A 16,696-nucleotide genomic window follows, 5' to 3' on the forward strand; every position below is an offset into this window, starting at 1 on the left:
TTGTCTCTGGTTTCTCAGGTACTTCTCTGTATCTATTTAGTCCAGCCCCAGTTTTCACCTTAAGCTCACACCTGTGCTCCTAGGACTATCCCCATATGCACACTATAAGCCCTGTTGGAGATGATGGATTTCAAGTCATGACTCAACCACTGAGGGTGTTACTAATAATTTAATCATTTTTGATACTTGAAGAAACTCAACTTGATTGAGATATAATTTACATACTATACAATTTACCATTTAAAGTGTAGAATTCAGTGGTTTTTATTATATTCACAGAGTTGCTCAACCATCATCATAATCTAATTTCAGAACTTTTTAATCACCCCCCCCAAAAAAAATAAACCCCTCCAATACCCACTAGCACTCACTGCCCAATACCCCCTCACTCTCCCAGCTTTGGGCAACCACTAATCTACTTTCAGTTTCTAGACCACAAAGAACTTTTAAAAAATTGTGGCAAAACATACGTAACACAAAATTTACCATTTTAACCATTTTTCAAAGTTTTTTTTATTATGGTAAAAAACCTCCACATACATGAAACTTACCGCCTTTACCATTTTTAAGTGTACAGCTCAGTGGCAACTAGGACATGTACATCATCATGCAATCATCACCACCACCCATCTCTAGAATTTTTTCATCTTCCCAAACTGAAACTCTGTATCCACATAATCATATCATTATCCAAATCATACCATTTCTGAGCCTCTGTTTGCTCATGTGACATGACTGTCACATGATTGATTGAATTAAAATTGATTCAATTAAAATTCACAGCGTTACAGTATGCTCGCTCATGTAAATGAAACGACCAGCATAATGCCTAACGTAGAACTGAAAGTCATGTATCTGGGAAAATAATCTAAAAAAGAGTGGATATCTGTATATGTATAACTGATTCACTTTGCTGTACAGCAGAAACTAGCACAACATTGTAAATCAACTATACTCCGATAAAAATTTTTTAAAAAAACCTTAAAGTCATGGATTATAAGCCGCCATACACCTTGCCCTTAAGCAAGGGGCTTATACTTAACTTAAATCAATCTAATACATAAACTGTCAAAGGCTAATGCACTCACCACTCAATGTCTGAAATAAAAAGGCGAAGCCGAATTTATTATTACTATAGTAAGGGAGAGTTATGCTGGCCAGACACAGTATCTCTGAGCAGAGCCTACCGCTGACCCTATACAGGGTTTTTGGGAAATGTGGATTTTCAGGGGCTCTTCTGGTTTGAACGTTATCCGTAAAAGCATGTTTGTTCGAGGGAGTCTATTTTGATTGGCTGTCTCTCACCGGTGTGGTTACTGGAGTGAACCTGTTTCTGATTGGCTGACATTTAGAAGCAGGGAGCTGTCTGATTGGTGGAATGGTCAACGTGAGTGGCCATTGACGATGGGTTATAAACCCATTCTAGTGGCTACTTGTCATCGTGGCTACAGAAAAGTCAATCATTTTCCTAGGAGTGCAGGACCCTTTTATTCTCAGAACCTCTTTTCCAAACGAGGCCCTACCATAGACAAAACCACGTATGTGAAGCTAATCTTTTCCCTCTCTTGGAAACAAACTGCATTGCATTTCTCTGGTCGATTTGGATCTGATATAAAGACTCTCATTAGTCCTCCTCTGCAACTGTGGCACTTCCCTGTTGTTTATTTGGCTCAGTCACTAACATTTCCTTGTTTATCTGGCTCAGTCACTAACTTATTTATTCATGATCTCAATAAATATATCCAATACTTCATATTTTCTAGACCTCATGATGCATACTACAGAAAGATGAATCGATAGACTAAGTAGCTTAAAGTGCGGAGATGATCCAAAGGACATGCTTGTTCGGCTGCTTTCACAAGTCTGTTTACTTTGCGTTGGAGGCATGAGACATTTTGAAGTGGGATAGTTTCATAAGAACAGGAGAGTCTTCTTAAGAGTCGGAAAAGCATGTGTTAACGCACAAATGTTACTGTAGGGAAAGCTAGAAGCACAGTTATGTCGTGGAATATATGCTATGTTGAGTGGACAGTATTCATAATTAATTATTAGCATTCGTAATTAATGGAATTCTAGGTGTTAAGGTCTTCTATCAGGAGGATGTAACGGTATTTGGTTTTGCTGATAAGGTCAAGACAAAATGAATGTATGAGCCAGAACTTCTGTGGAGGAGGGGTGAAAAACAGTCAGCAAGGAGAATTGAGAATGCTTTGCATTATTTTTTTTATCACAGGAAGTGTTAAGCAAAGATTATACTGATAATTTTAAAAAAATATTTATTTATTTATTTGGTTGCACCGAGTCTTAGTTGCAGCAGGTGCGCTCCTTACTTGCAGCTTGCTGGCTCCTTAGTTGCACCACGTGGGGTCCTCAGTTGCGGCAGGCGGGCTTCTTAGTTGTGGCATGCAAACTCTTAGTTGCGGGATGCATGTGGGATCTAGTTCCCCGACCAGGGATTGAACCCGGGCCCCCTGCATTGGGAGCGTGGAGTCTTATCCACTACCCCACCAGGGAAGTCCCTATACTGAGAATTTTATCACCAAAGTCTAGCAGGGTGGGCTGTAAATATGTCAGATTCATATAAGAAAATACCATTTGATTGGTTTGCAAAGGGATCCAAGCTTGTTAGTACCTCGTTCTCCCTTGTGTTCTCCACGTAGCTTTCCAGGATTTCACAAGTGCTGCCTCTTGTATTCAGTGCCTGGTGTCTACCTGGTGACCCTTTGGAGTTAGTCCAAAGGTCCATTCTGTCTGAGTTTTCTGTCTACTGCAGCTCAGTTCAGGCAAATCTTGCTGGTCTTCCTCGTGTGGCACCTGATGGCCAAGCCAATTTTCAGCCAGAATGGCCAAGAGAGCCAGCAGGGGCAGCCCTGCCATGCCCATTCGAATCAAGTTCTCCGTCGTGTAATCTTGGTTTGTGGTATCTAGAGACATAATTAGAAGAGATGAATGATCACTGGTCATGTTGCCTTCCGTCCCATCCCAAGAGCCCTGGAAAGGGAGCGCATTTCCCTATTTGTGGTCTCACCGGGACCCCCTCCTCCACACGTGCATGCATTCATGAGCACCGTACTTCATATTAAACGTAGGTCCAAGGGTGTGGTTCCCTGGGGAGTCTTGTAAAAGGGGGAGGAGGTGAGTATGGGCATGCTGTGTTTGCTTTTCACTCCCTCCTCACGTGGCGGTGTCACTGACTGTCTAATCATATCCCTGCAACATCTTCATGGATCCAGAGCCTGAAAGTCCCTCCTCCATGTCATCTTCACCCCACATAACAATGTATATTCCTTTCTCATACATGACAAAGGGTACAGGATGGCTGGTATCTGGGAAGCAAGTAGGAGAAACATTTCAGATAAGCTTAGGGAAAATTTGGGACTTCCCTGGCCATCCAGGGGGTAAGACTCTGTGCTTCCACTGTAGGGGACACGGGTTTGATCCCTGCTCAGGGAACCAGGATCCCACATGCCATGCCACCGAAGAAACAAAAAAACAAAAACAAAACAAAACAAAAAAACAGAACGCAACAACTTAGGGAAAATTTATCTCCACTATTGTGTGACCTTTCACTAGACGTTTCTTTTCACTGAACCTTTAAAAAGATTTCTCCATTTGTTTTATGGACTTCATGGGCCTCTATTCCTCTCAAGGATGTAATAAAATACTGTGAAATTACGATGCTCAGAAATCCTAGTAACTCTCTCCTGTTAAAATACAGAAATCAATTCTAAGTGGATTTGGAATTCCTAATTGCAAAGTGCAAAATGTTTCAAGTGTGGGAAGATAATACAGAAGAGGACCACCTTGATGTCGGATAGGAGGTGATTTCTAAAACAAGATACATTGATTATCTACTCTAAAGGAAAAGGCTAATAAATTCACCCCTCCTCCACTGTTGCCCAATTGTCCCTGCAACATTCATTGAAAAGACCATTCTGTCTGTATGATCTTACAGTGCCATGACTATCATATTTGCTTAGCTTGTGGAATGACTGGACAAGGTACATAAGAGAGACAAATGTGGTCATCCCACTCAGCAATCAGCAGTTGCTTTCCTCTGCTATAACTCTTTGTTTTCTCCCCCTGGGCAGAGTGATGCGTGCAAACAATATAAAAATGAAATTCTTTTTTCTTTTTTTTTTTTTTTGACCATGCCGCGTGGCTTGCGGGATCTTAGTTACCCAGCCAGGGATTGAACCTGGACCCATGGCAGTGAAAGCCCCGAGTCTTAACCACTGGACCACTAGTGAATTCCCAAAAATGAAGCTCTTGATAGAGGCTTTTTTTTTTTTTTTTTTTTTTTTGGCTGCACAGCACGGCTTGTGGGATCTGGTTTCCCGACTAGGGATGGAACCCGTGCCCTCTGCAGTGGAAGCACCGAGTCTTAACCACTGGACCACCAGGGAAGTCCTTTGATAGACTTTTTTTAGAGTCCTCCTCAGTCACCCACTCTGAGTGGATTCTAGTATTATAGGTTAGTTTCAGGATTCTCAGCTGCAACTAAGCATGTGAAAAAGGAAGTGGATTCGTCAAAGGTTGTGTCTGGCATCTCCCATCTCAACAACACCCCTTAATGTGACTCCAAACGTTGGCCTCTCCTTTCTCAACAGGCCACGTGTTTTCAAAGGACACTGGAGAACTCAAGGAGAGGATGTGAAAGTCAAATGTGATGTGGGTGAGAAGTGCTTCTTCTCTCTCTCTCATTTTTTAAAATATTTATTTTATATTGGAGTACAGTCGATTAATAATGTGTTAGTTTCAGATGTACAGCAAAGTGATTCAGTTATACATATACATGTATCTATTCTTTTCAAATTCTTTTCCCATTTAGGTTGTTACATAGTATTGAGCAGAGTTCTCTGTGCTGTACAGTAGGTCCTTGTTGGTTATTCATTTTAAATATAGCAGTATGTACCTGTCAATCCCAAACTCCCTAACTATCCCCCCCCACCCTTCCCCCATGGTAACCATAAGTTCGTTCTCTAAGTCTGTGAGTCTGTTTCTGTTTCGTAAATAAGTTCATTTGTGTCATTTTTTTAAGAAAAAGATTCCGCATATAAGCGATATCATACGATATTTCTCTTTCTCTGTCTGACTTACTTCACTCAGTATGACAATCTCTAGGTCCATCCGTGTTGCTGCAAATAGCATTATTTCATTCTTTTTTATGGCTGAGTAATATTCCATTGTATATATATACCACATCTTCTGCTGGAGAGGGTGTGGAGAGAAGGGAACCCTCCTACGCTGTTGGTGGGAATGTAAATTGGTGCAGCCACTATGGAGAACAGTATGGAAGTTCCTTAAAAAACTAAAAATAGAGCTACCATATGATCCTTCAATCCCACTCCTGGACATATATCTGGAGAAAGACATGGTCCGAAAGGATACATGCACCCACCCCGGTGTTCATTGCAGTGCTTTTACAATAGCCAAGACATGGAAGCGACCTAAATGTCCATCCACAGAAGAATGGATAGAGAAGTGCTTCTTCTCTCTTTGTGGTCCTCTGAGTAGTGACTGTCTGCTGCCCCAGTGTTCTTTCTCAGTGCATCTCTTTGTATTCCTGCCTGATGCCAAGGCCCTGGATAGCCAGCCAGAGCCCTGAGGAGGAGGACATACGTCTGGGCGGGGGTGCACTTACCTGTGACCACAAGCTCCAGGGCGTCACTGGGGGCTGACCAGACATAAGGGCTGCCACTGTACCAACTGTAGCATGTGTAGATCCCTGAGAAGCTGAGGTTCACAGGACCCAGAATGAAGTCACCCCAGCGTCCCCCATTTTGGTGCTGTGACAGAACGGCCCTTCCCTCCTTGCTCAGTGAAAATCCATTGAACGAGATGTGTGCTGAGCTGCACCGGAGGGAAACACTCTCTCCTGGCATCACCACAAGGCACCCGTCAGTGGAGAGGGCGGGTTTGTCATACAAGCCTAAAAGAGCAGAGAGTGAGCTGTTAGCAAGATTTTGTGTCATTCCCCTGTATCCCCGCCACTCATGTTGGATCCATGCTAAGAGAAGCGAAGAAGCTGACATTTCCTGCTGCAATGGAATGGGAGGTGGTAACATCCCATTTCACTACTACAGGATCTATACTCTGTCCCCAGTTACTGTAGATAGAGCTGAGCAAACAATCAGATGAGATGCCATCTTCGAGAGATAGCAAGCTAGTCTCTAAAGCCAGAAGTGCCACACGATTCTGTTCCCAATTGCAATGTGTGGGTTTCTCCCCACACCGCCGAGCAATTCTGAGACCCCAGCTGGGCATCCCACAAGTCAACTCAATTCTGACCCTCTCTCCCTGGCAATAACGGCAGATCTCCCAGGTTTAGGGCTCCAGGTTAAGAGCTCAGTCCTACAAGACCGCCCCCACTTCAGATGCCAATCAGAAATCTAGGTTGTCACCTGTGCTTCTGACTCAATGGCTATAAATCAGAAGTTCCCAGGACCCAGTTCTTGGGTTCAATTTATTTGCTAGGGTGGCTTACAGAACTCAGGAAAGCAGTTTACTTACTAGATTTCTGGTTTATTATGAAAGCATGTGTCAGGAACAGCCAGATGGAAGAGATGCATAGGGCTTCATTACACAGGCAAGACTGATTAAGTCATTGGCCATTGGTGATTGATTCAACCTCCAGCCTCTCTGCCCTCCCTGGAGGTCAGGTGAGAGGTGGGTGGGGCTGAAAGTTGCAACTCTCCCATGACTTGGTTAGTTCCCCTGGCAACCAGCCCCCATCCTTAGGTGCTTTCCAAAAGTCACCTCATTAACATAAACTCAGGTGTGGTTGAAAGGGATTTCTTATGAAAATGAAGACACCTTTATTGCTCATCGCTTAGGGAATCCCAAGGGTTTGGGGAGCTCTGTGTCAGGAACGAGGATGAAGACCAAATATATGTTTCTTATTATAAGTCACAATATCACAAGCCATATGTTGGGGAAGAGAGGGAATGGTATCCAGAGACTTTGAGGAGCTATGGCAGGGGCTGAAGGATATTCTTTTTATTCTTTGTATAAAAAGAATAGGTAGGGGGCTTCCCTGGTGGCGCAGTGGTTGAGAATCTGCCTGCCAATGCAGGGGACACGGGTTCGAGCCCTGGTCTGGGAAGATCCCACATGCCGCGGAGCAACTAGGCCCGTGAGCCACAACTACTGAGCCTGCGCGTCTGGAGCCCATGCTCCGCAACAGGAGAGGCCGCGACAGCGAGAGGCCCGCACACCGCGATGAAGAGTGGCCCCCGCTTGCCACAACCAGAGAGAGCCCTCGCACAGAAACGAAGACCCAACACAGCCATAAATAAATTAATTAAAAAAAAGTTTCCTCATTTAAAAAAATAAAAAAGAATAGGTAGAAGAACCTGGAAATTCAGGGTGCAACCTTCTAGAAACACAGGGTTAGGCCACCCTGAGGACAGAGCTTCAAACTGAGGGCTGGATGCATGCAGCAGGAGCGTAACTCCCCACTCCTTAGGTATGAGCTGCGTGTAGTGATTTCCTTCCAGATGGAAAGGGAGGGTGGGAGGAAGAGTCATGTTACAGTGGAGAAACCTGACAAACACTGTCTCAGCCAGGCACGCGAGCTCAACATCAACAGCCATATTCATTGGTATAGTACGTACGCTTACTGTGATATGATTAAAAATGGCACTGGGCCTTGGTGGTCTTCACCGTGATCCATAGCCCCTGTCTTATCATGAGTAAAACATCAGACAACTTCCGATAGTGGGGCATCCTGCAAAATACCAGAGCAGCACCCCTCAAAACTGTCGAGGTCATCGAAAACAAGGAAAGTCCGAGAAACTTCCACAGCCAAGAAGAAACTAAAGAGACATGACAACTAAATGCAATGTGGGATGGGATCCCAGAATAGATGAAGGATGTTGGGTAGACACTAAGGAAATCTCAACGAACTTCGGCTCATTATAATGTATCAATATTGGTTCATTAATGGTAAGGGGTGTATCATACTAAAGGAAAATATTCGCAACTGGGTGCTGGGTATATGGGAACGCTCTGTTGTATCTCCTCCATTTCCCTGGAAATCTGAAACTGTTCTAAAAATAGCATCTCTGAAAAAATAAGAAAGGAAAAAGACCTGAGGGTCAGAGACCGTGGACGTGGCCTCACCTGTCACCACCAGCTCCAGGGCTTCACTGTACCCTGACCAGTGGTACTGTTTCATGTATCGGCACTGATAACGTCCTGCAGTATTTGTATCCATGTGTTTAATGACAAACTCAGCCGTCTTCTGAAATCCCAATTTCTTGTCCACCACTTTGTATGTGGAGTTTCCCAGGATCTCCAGTTGGTACAGGTAAGACTCAGGAGTTCCCCCACACAGGATCTTCACAGACTCATTCCAGGGAATCAGAGAACCGGGCGTGGCAGATATGGTAGGACTGGGAAGATTCCCTAGAAGAAAATAGAGCCCAGACTCAGGTGGCCTGCCATGGAGAAACCGTACTTCTTTCTTTCACTATGGGGGGAACAAATAAATTAAGGTGTGATGGACTTATATTTCCTGCCTTTAAAATATTTTCTTAGTATTTTCTAATTGTGGTAAAATAAAATGTGTTACATAAACATAAAATTTACTATTTAAACCATTTTTTTGGCAAGGGAGGGGGAAGCTGGGGCGAAGTGAGAGTAGCATTGACACATACACACCACCAAATGTAAAATAGATAGCTAGTGGGAAGCAGCAGTAAACCAATTTTAAGTGCACAGCTCAGTGGCATTAATTGCACTCACCATATCGTGCAACCATCACGACCATCTATTTTCAGGACTTTTTCATGATTTCAAACAAAAACCCTACAACCATTAAGCAGCAACTCTCCACTCTCTCTTTCCTTAGGCCCTGGTCACTTCTAATTAACTTTCTGTCTCTATGAATTTCCCTATCCTACATACCTTGTGTCAGTGGAATAACACAATATTTGTCTTTCTGTGTCTGGCATATTTTACTTCGTGTAGTGTCATCAAGATCCATCCATGTTGTAGCCCATGTCAGAATATCTTTCCTTTTTATGGCTGAATAATATTCCACTGTTTGTATAGACCACATTTTATTTATACATTCATGTCAATGGCTATTTGGGTTGTTTCCACCTTCTGGCTGTTGTGAATAATGTTGCTATGAACATGGGTGTATAAATATCTTGCTAGAATCCCTGCTTTCAATTTCTTTTGTTATATATATGCAAGTGGAATTGCTGGATTGGATATTTAGTTTTTAAGAACTGAAGGATTTTTTGAGGAACTGAATTCCTTCCTTTTTATATATATTTTTTATTCAGGTGAAATTTACATAACGTAAAATTAACCACTTCTAACGTATGCAATTCAGTGGCGTTTAGTACATTCACAGCGTCGTGCAATCATCACCTCTGTCTAGTTCCATTTTCATTGCCCCGCAAAGGAGACCCCATACACATTAATCCTACCCTCTCTGCAGCCCTAGCAACCGCTAGTCTGCCAGCAGTTTGCTTGGTGTTTGGTCGCCGTGGTAATCCTTATGAACATGCAGTTCTGTGCTTCACTCTAACGTAAGGGTGCTGAAGCTTGGAGAAACTGTGCCCATTGCTCAAGACCACAAACTGAAGAGTGGTGCAATCTAGTTTGGAAACTAGGACTATCTCACTCCAGCTTCTCTGCTCTTTCCTCTGCAGATGGGGGAGAGCTCTCTCTCCTGCAGCAGTTAGAGAATGCAGTGTGGGGGACAGCCAACAAGTGTGTGACGGATATGATGATTAGTTCTGTGAGAGAGGGCGGGAAGGCTGGGACTTGGAAACTCCCGCTCCGGGAGTGGCATTTAGGATGGAACGGGATTTGGAAATGTTTTGGGGGACCCGAAGGTGCTGGTTAGCTTCTTGGCACCAATGCATTCATACGGAGTGGCTTTAAGCGAGTGATTTTGCATGTTGAAGACTTCTGTCCTTGGCTTTAACCCCTACACAGAAACTAGCAAACAGGGGGAGGGACGCTCAGAATCTGCTGGTTCCCTTTGTCAAGGTGTATCCTCTATTTTAGACCTGATAGTGATGTGCTAAACTGCAGCTCTGTGAAGGGGGAAACAAGGGAGCTTGCCGTCCTCAGCAGGATTGTTGTGAAGCAAGACGAGCCCTGCAGGACTTCCTTAGTTCAGTATCGTTCACTCACCAATACCTCCATGTATTTGTTATTCCGAGATACACAGAGAGATACCTCCATTAACTCAGCACATTGTTTATCTACTATCATGGCTTAAACCGGTGGTGCTCAACAGGAGACAGACAGTTTTCCCTTCCAGGGGACAATCTGTCAATATCTGGAGACATCTTTGGCTGTCACAGTTGTGGTGGAAGATACTACTGGCATGTAGCGGGTAGAGGCCAAGGATGGTGCTTAATATCCTATACTTCACAGGACTGCCCCTAAAACAGGATTATCCAGTCTCAAATGTCAATAGTACTGAGGTTGAGAAATGCTGACCTAAACAGACCCCTACCTTTAAGAATGATGGTGTAGAAAAAAGTCAGATATTAATTTAAAAAATACACGAGGATGCAATTGTAGGTCATGATATATGGTCTGCAGTTCTTAAGGTGTAGAACTTGGAGATCTGATAACAGACTTGAGGGTTCAGCTGCTATGTGAGGATGAGTAAGAATTGCCCAGGCAGGGACTTCCCTGGTGGCGCAGTAGGTAAGACTCTGCGCTCCCAATGCAGGGGGCCCAGGTTCGATCCCTGGTCGGGGAACTAGATCCTGCATGCATGCTGCAACTAAGAAGCCCACATGCCACAACTAAGAAGTCAGAATGCTGCAACTAAGACCCGGTGCAGCCTAAATTAAAAAAAAAAAAGAATTGCCTAGGCAACGTGGATAGGAGGCTTTGGAGCATTGCAGATAGATAGAAGGACAATGGGAGACATCTCCGAGTTAATAAGGTGCAATGAGTGAAGGAGAAGCTAGATTAAGGTCAGCACGGGTGAGGAGCAGAGAGAGTCAGAGGGAGAGTGGAAGGTGAGCTGGACAGGTGGTCACAAGCCAGGTGGGCAGAGCTTGAGAGACCTGGGCAAGTGGGTAGGTTTATCTGAAGATTGACTACTGAGGACCTGTAAGAGGGAGGTAAATATATTCGTATTTTAAAGACACAAATAATCCAGGCTACAGTCTTTAGAAGGAACTGGAAGAAAGAAGACATGGATGGACGAGGGGTTACACCCCTTAGGAGGACAAGGTAGTTGGGGTGACAGAATATACAGTAGCAATTTAGTACTGCTTAGTGCTTGGTACTGTAGTAGTACAGAGGAATATGCAAATTCTGCAGGAGGGTTGGACTAAGGCAGTGTCCCTTTATTTTTTATTTTTATTTTGTAGCCCAAAGTCACATTTTTATTTATAATTTAAGCATCCATTGTAGATAGAACTTGGCTTACTCATTGTGGAAGATAGGAGAGTAAATAAAATAAGTACGTCTTCTCAGAAAACCTTATGTTGTATCATTAATTAGCGTTAAAAAGTAATGAATCAGGACTTCCCTGGTGGCGCAGTGGTTAGGAGTCCGCCTGTCAATGCAGGGGACATGGGTTTGAGCCCTGGTCTGGGAGGATCCCACATGCCGCGGAGCAACAAAGCCCGTGCGCCACAACTACTGAGCCTGGGCTCTAGAGCTCGCGAGCCACAACTACTGAGCTCACGTGCCACAACTACTGAAGCCCAGACGCCTAGAGCCCGTGCTGCACAACAGGAGAAGCCACGGCAATGAGAAGCCCGCGCACCGCGATGAAGAGTAGCCCCCGCTCACCACAACTAGAGAAAGCCCGCGCGCAGCAACAAAGACCCAACTCAACCAAAAAAAAAAAAAAGTAATGAATCAAGGAAAGTGGAGACTGGGTGGGCCCTTCATATAGAGTCCAAATACCTTTTTTTCCCCCATGATCACCTTCATCCTCATCATCACAGGTAACACACTTACCAAATACATAACTTACTTTATTTACGTGGTTTATCTCGATTAAGCCTCACAATGATCCAATGAAATAGATTCCATTATTATTTTTATTTCTCTTCTATAGATAAAGAAATTGGTTCTGAGAGTTGAAGCTACTTGCGTAAAGTTCTCTAAGGCAGTGTCCCTTTAAATGAAGCAAAGTGGATAGAACTGGGGAGAGTTAGGTTGTGAAAGCAAGTACATTTGATATAGGGAGGCTGTTGGACAATGGAAGATGGTTCCCGACTTTCTCATCCGTGCAGTCGTGAACATTCAGTAAGATGCACACCTCTGATGGACAGTCAGCCTAACAGAGGCAAAGGCCAAATCCAGGTCTGAACGCGATGAGTTTGAGGGATTCCCAAGATACCAAAGTGAGGTAGAAGTTATGCAAGGGAAGCACAGTGGAGACAGCTGGAGCAAAGAATAAAATTGGTATTCATCTGGGCTCTAGACTATTTCTCCTGCTCTTCTATCCTGGAGCTGCCATGAGGATATAGGGGGACTGGGGGAGACTTAGGGGAACACTTACCATCTTGTGCCTGAATCTTCTGGCCAAGACAGAGCACTGGAAGAGAGACATTCATGAAAACTCAATCCGCGAATTTCCAGTCTTTATTATAAATCACCCAACATAATGACATACAGTTGTCATTTTTTTAAAATGATTTTATTTTTTGGCCACACCACGGGGCATGCGGGATCTCATTTCCCTGACCAGGGATCGAACCCACACCCCCTGCAGTGGAAGCGTGGATTCTTAACCACTGGACTGCCAGGGAAGTCCCACAGGTGACATTTCTTTCTTCTACAGCAGAAATAGTAAACAAGACTCATCTTTTAGTTTTATCCTCCAGATTCCAGCCCTGAGACGCTCATCTGTAGGAACTCTGGAACCATCATGGGTCTCCAGACAGCATGGCATGGGTTGAATGAACCCCACAAGGTCAACTTGACCACTTGATCATGGAGCCTTACAGGCTAGCATGGAGTTGGGACTTGGGCAGATGCAGTTACAGAAACCTGGGCAAAGAGCATCTCTCCACTAAGGAGATAAGAATCTTCTCGGCAGCTCCTAAAATCACTGAGTTCTCATGTTAAGAGAGACCTTGACTATTTTGGGATCCCCCCCATCTTTCCCTCTAACCCACTTGCATTTGAGAACTCACCGAGGCAGAAGAGGGTGATGTCTCTGGGGGCCATGGTCCTGACACAGCCAGCCTCACCCCAGTCAGCCTCTTGTTGGTGCACATCAGCAGATGACAGATTCTCATGAGACAGTAAGAGCCACAGGAAGTATGAGAGCAGAGTTCCTCATCAGAGAATTTCTACATCTATTTCTCCACAGGAATGGTTCCTTCCAAAAGAACTTCATCCTGGGGAGCTCTTGGGTGGTGTCTAAGAGGAGATCAATCTTCCTGTTTATGTTTCAGATGAGAAGTGAGTGTTTTCCTTAACCAATGTCTAATGGGGCTCAAATCCTTCTTTGGACAAGATCCCACATCTAAATGGAAGAGCTTGGGACAGGATATTAGATGGGTGCCATACAGACAGAGAGATTTCTTCATTGATCCATCAGTCAAAAGCCAAGTGGCCTTGGCTGTTATGGACCCACATGTCCTCCCCGGAATTCATGGACCAAGTTTGGGCTCAATCAGGCAGGCAGTGTACTCTTATGCTTGGGATTATCTCCATGCCGGCATGCAGAGGGATTTTTTTTCAGGAGGTATTCACCATCTCTAAAGAAAGAACCTCCTATATCTATATCTGTATCTATATTTAAACCTGTAATCTATAGATAGATGATGGATTGATAGAGAATATAGATTAGATAGATAGGTAGATAGGTAGGTAGGTAGGTAGATAGACAGGTGGACAGAGATATACAGACAGATAAATTTGGTTACAGATACCTGGCTATCACTAGTTCTTCAAGTATGAGAAGTCAAATATTTCACATCAAACTTTCTACTGGCTGTCTCATTTTCATTGCAAGGCATCACTCTTTTTTTCAACTTTATGGAGATATAATTGACATAACATTGTGTAAGTTTAGGTGCACAATATGTTGATTTGATACACTTCGGTGCCGCAAAATGAGGTCCACTGTGGCATTAGCTAATGCCTCCACCACCTCACATAATTGCCATTTCTTTTTTTTTTTTTTTTTTTGTGGTTAGATCTACTCTCTCAGCAACTTTTAAGTATAGAATACAGTATCGTTAATTATACTCACCATGCTATACATTGGAGCCTTAGAAATTATTTATCTTTTTTTAAAATAAATTTATTTATTTTATTTATTGATTTTTGGCTGTGTTGGGTCTCTTGCTGTGCACGGGCTTTCTCTAGTTGCGGTGAGCGGGGGCTACTCTTCGTTGCAGTGCACGGGCTTCTTACTGCAGTGGCTTCCCTTGTTGCCGAGCACGGGCTCTAGGTGCACGGCTTCAGTAGTTGCGGCGCACGGGCGTAGTTGCTCCGCGGCATGTGGTATCTTCCTGGACCAGGGCTCGAACCCGCGTCCCCTGCATTGGCAGGCGGATTCCTAACCACTGCACCACCAGGGAAGCCCCCAGGCTCATGTTCTTTTTGACAAATCAGAACCCCTGGTAGGAGGTAAAAATTAAGCAGTAAGGCAGGGACTACAGCACCTCTCAGTGTCCATCCAGCCTGTACCTGTGGATGGGGGGCAGGGCAGGGGCTCATCTCCTGCCATGTCCGTGCCTTTTCCGTGGTCCCTGCTTCCATGCGGCACCCCTGAGACTGGCACTGTGAACACCGCCCCCTCCTTATGTCACTCCAGCCTAGTGGTGGCACCAGCATCCTGCCCTTACCTATTGCTGGGTAGTCTCACTTCCCCTGTTTGGTTTCCTAACTTATCCTTCACCTGGATACCGGTATTGGTTACCTATTGCTGCTGTAAGAAATTGCCACAAACATGGCGGCTGAAAAGAACACAAATCTATTATTTTGTAGTTTTGGAGTCAGAAGTCTGACACAGGTTTCACTGGGTTAAAATCGAGGTGTCAGCAGGGCTGTGTTCCTTCTGGAGCTCTAGGGGAGAATCAGTTCCTGTGCCTTTTCCAGCTTTGAGAGGCAGCTCGAACTCCTTGCTTCATGACCCTGTCGTCTGTCTTCAAAGCCAGCGCTGGTTGGTGGAGTCTTTCTTACGCGCTCTTACTCTGATGCTCAGTCTCCTGCTTCCTTCCTTCTCTTATATGGACCCTTGTGATGACACTGAGCCCGCCTGGATAATCCAGGATACTCTCCCCATCTCAAGGTCACCTGCTTACCAACCTTAGTTCCATATCCAATTTTGTTTCCCTTGGAATGTAACATGACACATTCATAGATTTGGAGTATTACGATGTGGACATCATGGGGTACAATTATTCTGCCCACTATAGCACCCAATTTCCTGTATTAAATACTCTTTTATCTAAAATACTTGGTGCATTTCCTGTTGTTCTGACTGGACCCTGACTGACACTTCCACCAGAAAACTTTGGGATTAGGAAGATTGGCTCAATGGGTAGCCATTCCAGACAAGAGCTCTCTGACCTGTGACCACAATCTCCAGGGGCTCGCTGGGTGCTGACCACACAGGGGAAGTGACTGTAATAACCATGACATCTGTAGGTCCCTGCATGTGCTGAGGTCACAGGGCCCACGAGGAAGCTGTTCTGAAATAGTATGTCTGGGAGCCCAGGGACATGGGCTCCATCATCCTGGTACAGGCTGAACCTGTCAAACCCGAGATGGGAGTCTACTGAAGAGTCACATGCTGTCCTTGAGGAACCACGGGGTTTGGCCAGGCTGACAGGGAGGGCTTGTCCTGACCACCTGGGGGAGAAGGAGGCCCAGCTTAGAGAGGAAAATGGGGAGCCCCTTCCCCTCCCTGTGCTCAGAGGTTCCTCCTCCTTCCCACATCTCTAAGGCTCCTTTCCAAACCAGGGGAACCCATGCCCCATGGAGATTCCTGCGCCACAGAGACATGGCATCTCCTACAAGAAAAACATCTGCTCAGAACTTTGAGCAAGTGCCGACTAGCGGACTCTTACTAGATGTTGATAATGTAAAATTAGTTGCGTAAAACAAGACAGAGTAGACAATGAATAGAAGAATAACCTGCGTTGAGTGAAATGATGTCAGCTCACACGAGAAACACATGACACGATGGAGCCTACAACAGAACATGCTGGAATCTCAGGGGCATGGTATACGGTTCTCCCCCTCTTCTGAAAGCAGAACAGCAGCAGTAGTACTCTGCAACGCCTACCCTCATGGAACTGCTGGAGAACTTGAGTTATTGCCTTGTCCTCATATCCCCATATACCCCCATCTCCCTCTTGCGTCTCCCTCCCACTCCTCCTATCCCACCCCTCTAGGTGGTCACAAAGCACCGAGCTGATCTCCCTGTGCTATGTGGCTGCTTCCCACTAGCTATCTGTTTTACATTTGGTAGTATATATTATGTCCATGCCACTCTCTCACTTCGTCCCATCTTCCCCTTCCCCATGTCAAGTCCATTCTCTACGTCTGCATCTTTATTCCTGTCCTGCCCCTGTATGCTAACACATATGTATGGAATCTAAAAAAAAAAAAAAAAAAAAAGGGTCTGAGGCATTTTATTTTAAATATAGCAGTGTGTACATGTCAATCCCAAACTCCCAATCTATCCCTCCCTCAACGCTGCCCCCCTGGTAACCATAAGTTTGTTCTC

The 16,696-nt window shown here is 44.7% G+C and overlaps 1 protein-coding gene across 1 annotated transcript; it reads right to left on the bottom strand.

The window, feature by feature from the left end:
* Positions 1-2,694: 2,694 nt before the first annotated feature.
* LOC132353905 (immunoglobulin alpha Fc receptor-like) lies at positions 2,695-15,937 on the bottom strand. The gene is given in 9 exon segments (XM_059905397.1): positions 2,695-2,924; positions 5,645-5,932; positions 8,125-8,409; positions 12,506-12,541; positions 13,143-13,211; positions 15,535-15,575; positions 15,577-15,745; positions 15,748-15,816; positions 15,925-15,937. Coding segments are annotated over 9 exon segments (1,200 nt in total).
* Between the last annotated feature and the right edge of the window lie 759 nt (positions 15,938-16,696).

Source organism: Balaenoptera ricei, chromosome 19, assembly GCF_028023285.1.
Source record: "Balaenoptera ricei isolate mBalRic1 chromosome 19, mBalRic1.hap2, whole genome shotgun sequence".
NCBI lineage: Eukaryota > Metazoa > Chordata > Mammalia > Artiodactyla > Balaenopteridae > Balaenoptera > Balaenoptera ricei.